General features: G+C 36.7%; 1 protein-coding gene across 1 annotated transcript; it reads left to right on the forward strand.

The window, feature by feature from the left end:
• Positions 1-996: 996 nt before the first annotated feature.
• sms (spermine synthase) lies at positions 997-6,849 on the forward strand (the record flags this gene model as incomplete). The annotated part of the gene is given in 10 exon segments (XM_035666968.1): positions 997-1,117; positions 2,477-2,564; positions 3,417-3,481; positions 3,588-3,763; positions 3,962-4,116; positions 4,257-4,346; positions 4,464-4,578; positions 4,673-4,752; positions 5,274-5,389; positions 5,496-6,849. Coding segments are annotated over 10 exon segments (1,037 nt in total), but the record flags the coding sequence as incomplete, so codon positions are not given.
• Between the last annotated feature and the right edge of the window lie 1,173 nt (positions 6,850-8,022).

Consider the following 8,022-nt stretch of genomic DNA (forward strand, 5'->3'; position numbering starts at 1 on the left):
TATGGTGTCAATTTTTTTTTTTTTAATCCAGTGAATGCAATGCGCTTCCGTGATGCCTTGATATATTTATGAAATAAAAGTAGTTATTAATAGCAAGATGTAGTTAATGTATTAAAAGTGAAAGAACTCATAATGCAGAAACATTAATACTGATTGTGTATTATTGATATGGTATTACTGATTTATTAGGATGTAAATTAGCATTTTACTGTAGCTCAAGGAGGTTTTGCCAGTTCTGTTTTTATATACTGTTTGGTAGTTTAATCTAACATTTTTTATATGATGATCACGTGCTTTGTAAAATCTTAATAAATAAAGTTGTTAAATAAATGTTGTGGGGTAGAAATATAAGGCGTCTTTGAATGTAAATATCAGGACTCTGAGGATCTTTGAAATTATACTTATCTGGCAAGAATGTTGTGTCATAAAATACACATTATTTTTATTGCACAGTAAGTAAAAGTTAATTTGTTCACATACTGTGCTTAAGTGAGGTATTTGGATATTTCCATTTTTTCCTCCTCTGTATTTGTACAGTAGTTGACTACATTTTGAGAGAAATGTTGTGCGTTTTGGTCTAAGACTGCTAAAATGAGTTATTGCGTTGCAGATTAAGATTTTAAAATGCATTAATGATGACCATATAACATACATTGCTTCGTTTAACAATACATTAAACTACCAGACTGTAAATATAATAATTAAGTGTTTCAGCCACAACCAGCTACAACATTAAAATAGTGCTTACATGTTAATCCATCTGTAATTATTTAGTGATAATCCAGCTGTATAAAATATACTGATATGACACTGCCAGGGACCTTTCAACCTGTATTAATGAGTACTTTTACTTAAATACTTAAGCACTTTAAGTGTTACTTTGAATGGACCTTTACTTGTCATAGGGCACATTTTACATTGTGTTTCTATTTCAGTACATGGTCTGAGTTCTTCTTTCATAACTGATGCAGTTGTTCCATCCTCTCTTTTTCTCAGTTGACTCTTCTTCGACAGTTCCTGGTCTACTGTCCATATTTCATGAGCAGGAAATGACAGAGACTGTCCATGACACAAATGGGCATGGATACCTTGCTACTCTCGTAGGGAAAAATGGCCGGTAAGAACAACTTCACTTGCCACATTTCTTTTTTTTTTTTTTTTTTTGACAAACAAAATTTCTTCTGCCTTTCAGTGCAGGGATTTTCAGAAACATCCAGCCCTAAGCAAAATACCTGACCCCGTAAACCATGTGAACACTCAATACAATTCTTCCTCCTTTAACATCTGCTTACATCTGTCAGTCTAAGAATTAGTAGATCAATACAGAATACAATGAGATATTAACAAACAATGTTTATTCAATAAAATATTTTCTATAGAATATAAAGTGATTAACATTAACATTGTAATAATAAAAACTGAGATTTTGTTCTGCTGCCTGGTAATTAGTCCCATATTATCCTTACAATATTATAAAATTAGTCTTGTCTATACAATGTAAACATAAGCCTATAGGCTCTGGCTGCAGCTTTAAGTCTCACAATATATCAGGCCCATTCAAACTGGAAAATAGTTACCATAATCTGATGTGTAGTAAGTTTCTCCAGAATTTGTTGTTGGGCTTCACATATTTTTTTCCTCATTATAGCAACAAAGTAGCTTGCCCTGACCACACAAAACCGTTGATGTTGAATTGGATTCATGAATCGGAGCTTGTCATTTTGTGGGTATTTCATCAAGGAAGCCTGCATAAAAAAATTATATATATTAATTAAGAAAGAAATTGAGACAGTTACAATACACCCCCGACTATGAAACAGCACACTTAATACATACGATATGACACAGACACAGACTCTGATGCATGTAGAGATGAACTAGTATCTCTCTCTATCGGTTTCTGTTGTTTAGTTAAATTTAGTGTCGAAAGGCCGGGACCGTCTGCAGCACGTGTGCATCGTGCAAACATTTTCTTATTTTAAAATAAAAAGACATTTAAAATGATTTTTTTTTTTTTTTTTCACTCAACACTTGTTTGAGATCAAAAGCTCTCTCTGGTGTTTCTGTGGACAGATTCCATTCATTTGTTAACAAGGCTTTTTTGCAATGTATTTATCAAAGTGGATCTAGAAAGACCGGTCTGGCAGCACAGCAGCAGAAATGCTCTCTGTGGGGTAACCACAGACGTGTGAGTCGCAGCAGTTCAGCAAGGCAGTCGTCACACACTGCTCACGCATGCTGTGTGGACAGTTGGGTAGAGGATGTACCGATGCTTTACACTTTAAAAAACGTGTCACCATTCAAAGTTCTTTGTAAAAGAGGGAACAACTTACCTTTTTATAGCCACCTTTCAAGGCGGGCTGCAAGGTTTTGAAAGTATACATTTTGAGTGGAGTATCAATTTCTTAGCATAAAATGTTTTACTCAGTTTATTGCTTTGTGTCCATCCCTTTATCTCCACCACTTCTTTTCTCAGGTTTGCTATTCTGCGCGTGCACTCCCATGGGTTGGTCACCATTGATCTGCAATGTTATGAAGAGGATAACATTGCACAACTAGACAATGTAGGTTATGCATAAACAATACACAATATTTTATCCATTACCTAAAAAACAAAACACACAGGAAGTCCCACAGTGTAGCACGTCATGTGGTGTTGCTAACTTTTATGTTTGTCAGGGGGTTGTAAACTTTTTCTTTATCACACATTTAGTTTTCAGTTAAACACGCTGTAAACCACCACATAAAGATCTGTGCCAAAAAATATTGCAAGGACATGATGATAGTTTGATCTTTTCCTTCTTCAATAACTTTTGTGACGGACACATGAGATGAGGGCCAGTGTGCATGTTCTCCACTTGCTTCCAGTGCCCAAACACACACACTTTCCTGTACACAGCACATTTTGCACACCTCTACAAATACAACTGTGCCCCTAATTGCTGTGGAGCACTAGTAGAGCTGAGTGAAATAATATGACTGCTGCACTGTTCACTGTGCCTATGTGTTTTGGCATTTGAGTGCTGCCTATGGGGCCATTATTATAGCAATACTATTTTTACAAATGTGCGTGTGTAATTATAACTGTATCTGTATGTGTGTAGGAGATTTGCAAATGTATTCAGATTTGTATGTGTGGAGAGATGTTTGTTGCATTTTTTTAACCTACAAAAACCACTGATACACAAGTGGATTCTGAACACACATTTGTCGATTCCTGTCCACATTGACAAATCTCTGTACGTATTTAGAGATCCTTTTACACATTTACAAATCTTTAAGATACAGTTACACAACTCTCCACTTACATTTGTAAATAGTTCAGCCACCTATTTAGCACTTTAACGTATCCCACTAATTGATGGAGATTGTTCTGCCCTTTTTTTGGTAACTCATACTCAGTTTTTTCTTCACAGCTTTTAAATGCACTGGAAAAGAAGCTTAAGGTTCTCTTAAATGGCAATATTACAAGGATTAAAAGGTACGTATCTGGAGGGTCATGTTGTCGAAAAGTGATCAGCATATTTCATGCAGCTTGCGTTTTGCAGTAATATTGATTAATTTTGTTGTCCATCATTCACCCCGAGGCTCCCAGCACTCGTACGAGGAGCAAAAGTTGATCGCTACTGGCCCACAGCTGACGGCAGACTGATTGAGTATGACATTGACCGGGTGGTGTATGAAGAAGATTCTGCATACCAAAACATAAAAATTTTGCACTCACAGCAGTTTGGAAATATCCTAGTGCTCAATGGAGACATTAGTAAGTGTATACAACACTAAAGTACATGGCATGTTTTTCAATTTTCTTTGTTGATGGTAAATATAGAAAGTGTACATAAAGGTAATGCAATGTAACAGATAAAACTCAATAAATTCAATGGTGATTATTGTATTAGTTTGTATTATTTATAATATCTATTAATTAGTTTAGTGTGTGAATGATTCATTTGCCTTTCAGACCTGGCAGAGAGTGATTTTGCCTACACGCAAGCCATCATTGGTAGCGGAAAAGAAAATTATGCTGGAAAAGAGGTGCTGATATTAGGAGGAGGTGATGGAGGCATCCTTGCTGAGGTGGTCAAACAAAAGCCAAAGATGATCACCATGTTGGAGATATCCTTTATGAATTCTGTTTTGCTGCACCTTTTTTTTTTAAAATTCCCAGTCTATATAGTTTTCTCTCACAGCGTTTTACAAATGTGTATAATTGTACGTCTGCACCTGCATTGATCACACCTTAACAGAGTGCGTACATTGACCAGAAGGTGATAGATGGGTGTAAAACGCACATGAGAGAAACCTGCGGCAATATCCTCGACAACCTGAAGGGAGACTGTTACCAAGTGAGTGCTGAATAATTATTTATATTTTACTTACTAATGTTGTGATCCTGAATAACCAGTTTCACAAAGCTGGTTACTGGCAGGAAAGTTGATTGGACTCTCCTTGTCTCATTACAGATACTAGTTGAGGACTGTGTCCCCGTGCTGAAGAAGTATGTCCAGGAAGGAAGGACGTTTGATTACGTAATTAATGACCTCACTGCAGTCCCAATATCCACAGAGCCAGAAGAAGGTTTCTGTATTTTTCTTACACATACATACATTAATGCAGTACAGAGATGTCATTGTTCAACGTATGTCTGAACCTGTCGAACTGCTTGTTGTAGACTCGACATGGGAGTTCCTGCGTCTCATCTTAGATCTGTCAATAAAAGTCCTGCATCCCTCTGGGAAGTATTTCACACAGGTAAGTCCTTTTAGTAAATACTGAGTTTGGGAAATGCAAACTGTTAATATTAGCATTGTTAATACATAAATATTTGTTTGATGAACTGAGGTGATCCAAGGTCAGACAGAGATGCTTTTAACTTTTCCTCCCCACCTCCTATGAATAACTAAGAAGAAACAAACTTACCCTCAGACTAATCTTTAAAACCTTAAAACTGCATAACTACAGTATCTTGCTTCCTTTATTATATGTATTTTCTGTTGAAACACATTTGGCCAGGAGATATGGCAAAGAAGGAGATAATGGCAGTGTTATATGATGGGAGAGTTGAAGTAGTTCTTATATAGAAGCCTTACGATCAATATTTTAATATTTAAATTTAGTTTCAAATTGTCAAACAGAAATGTTTTATGGTGTGGGAAATCAGCTAACATGGGCAGAAGTTCCACTTCTCCGGTTATGGCTGGAGGAAAAAAATCATTAGCTAAATTAATATGCGTGTCTCCTGACATTTGTTTTTTCCTGTCACTTTTCATTAGGGAAACAGCGTGAATCTGACAGATGCACTGAGTCTGTATGAGGAACAGCTGGGAAAGCTCTCATGTCCCGTGGACTTCTCCAAAGAGGTGGTGTGTGTACCCTCCTACTTGGAGCTGTATCCTTTTTTATCATCATACGCTAAAAAAAACAAAAACATACTGTTATCTATTTGCAGGCTGTCTCATTTTTTTTGTGTACACTCCTTAATTGTACTGTGTCAGATGGGTTTTCTACACCGTGTGGAAGAAGTAAAGACCTCCAGTTTCCTCTGCTTGAAGCCCCAGCAGCTAGAATGTTAATACTCCTATTTCTGCTGTGGCCTTGAAGGTGTGTTCAGACTGAACGTGACATGAAAATTAAAAGCAACACAAAGTTTGAATAAAGGCATTGTTATTGTAGCTTTTAAAATAATACAAAAAAAGAGTGGATCCAGATAAATGTAACAAAATAATGTTTCTGCCATGTAAACTGAGTCTGAGTAGTACATATGTACACAGGCAAATTGCACACACCACTGGCAGTCCCTACTTGTTAACCAAAAACAGCCAATTACAGCACAGATGTTAGCTGTAGTCAGTCAGCTGTAGCTCGCTAATAATAGGCACAGGCTGCCTTGAGTGTGTGTGGAATGTTCATACTTACATCAGACAATATATTTAATGCCTATTATTAGAGAGCTACAGATGACTGACTAAATGCAATGTCTGTGCTGTAATTGGGTGTTTTTGGTTAACGAGCATGGACTCCAAAACACTCCAGCAAAATAAATGAAGATGAAAATTCCCTGTGTTCAGTCTGAACACAACTTAACAGGCACAATGACTTTGAGTTTTATCATCCCCTCTCGTTTCACCCTGCTCTACCCTGACCTTCCTTCTCTTTCTTCCTTGTTTAGTTGTGTTTTACCATTGTTTTGCTACAACTTATCAGTTGTACTTCATTCGTGTAACTTAATTTGGGATGTCCATTTGCATGTATTCTGAAGGAACTGTTAGATGTTTGAACAGTGACTTGATACACTGATAATGTGGTGCAACTCCTCACTCAAAAGGCGTGCATTCTCTGTTTTCTTAGTTTTTTTTTTTCTTTACTTTGAGTTATGAGCTCAAATGGTGTGATAGGGCAATCTAGAGGCTCAGCACAGCTGAAGTGAGTTGCTTTTAAGCTCTGTTTTGTTAGTGCCTCTCAAATGTGATTTGATTCTTTCAGGTTGTATCAAGACAATGTGATCATGTCCAGTGAGACTGAAGTGTATGAGTCCAAATGTGTTTTTAAAAGGGAAACGGTTCCACCACTTTAAGGCCACCTCTTTGCTTGTGCTGTTTATATGTCATGTTTTATTAGCACCTTTGGTTTCTCCTGATATATTTTAAGTTTTCTAAGACTGTGTTAGGTGCATGTAAAGGACGGTGAATGTAGCTTGCATATACAGTACACAGCACGTTTACGCGTGATCAACCCTGTGGGACTGAGTTACATTTATTTATTCAATATGATTTCACCAAATGCTGTTCTGTCCTACTTGAGACCATTTTTGTGACCATCTACAATTAAAGTGTTTTGGGGGAAAAGGTCTTGACTGTTATTTTTTATTTTTTTATTTTTTTTTTTGTCATAACCAGTAGGCTATGTTGCTGCTGGAGGAAACAATTGTGAAGGTTTCCAGCTTTTCTTTCTGTTATATGATAGTGAACTAAATATGTTTCCTCAGAAAAGCTATTATGAAGACATCCCCATGGCCTCTGAAGACTTTATAAGCCAAACAGTTAATCAAGAAGTTAATAAACAGATTAATTGATACTTGTTTAATAGGGGATTTTCTGCTACATACTGCTTTTTTAAAGCATGTCATGGTTGTGTATTTCTCAAGACAAAAATCTACGGATTATTTTACTGTATTGGAGTTGGTAATAACCTCTGTCATATATATGTATTTATGTACAGTTGAGAATGTGAGATCTGTGCTGTACATCTTGCATCAAGACAAAACATAAATATGTCCCCCTGTTGTCTAGCCAGGTTTTAACACACTTTGCATTTCTAATATATTTAAAATGCCACTGGGAACCACATCACAGCGTTATGGGTTGTTAGGATCCTCAGTGCTAGGGTTTCGGTGTTGTGGATGTAAAGGCCCTGCACACCCATGGTACATCTACACAGGTGTTTTTACTTATTTTTGACAGACTAAACATTTTCTTAGTGTTCAGGAAAGTGCAGACTGTGTTTGATTGATTTGTTGCATCTGAAAAGAAATAATAGGCCTTTTTTCACAGAAGACATTTTAAAATGTTAGAGCAGGGAAAGCACACATGTAAATAATAAAATGAATGATTTCTGAATTCCATGTATCTGCTTCAGTTTCAGGGTCCTTGTATTGTGCACACTTGAATAGAACAGAGCCAATTAATGTTATTAGTAATACTAGTGCTTTTGCTGTAAAAAGAGTCTATAATATCTTATTGTTATTAGTCTGGCTCTAAATCCCGGGATAGCCTCACCCACATTCAACCTGAGCAGAAGCTCACCGATTAGCCATAAAATTATGACCACAGACAGGTGAAGTCAATAACACTGATTATCTGGTTGTCATGGCACATGCCAGTTAGTTGGGATATATCAGGCAGCAAGTGAACATTTTGTTCTCAAAGTTGATGTGTTAGAAGCAGGAAAAATGGGCAGTGTGAGGATTTGAGCGACTTCAACAAGAGTATCTCCAAAACTGCAGTTCTTGTGGGGTGTTCCCGG

Source organism: Morone saxatilis, unplaced genomic scaffold (assembly GCF_004916995.1).
Source record: "Morone saxatilis isolate NCDOM2014 unplaced genomic scaffold, NCSU_SB_2.0 Contig20, whole genome shotgun sequence".
Taxonomy (NCBI): domain Eukaryota; kingdom Metazoa; phylum Chordata; class Actinopteri; family Moronidae; genus Morone; species Morone saxatilis.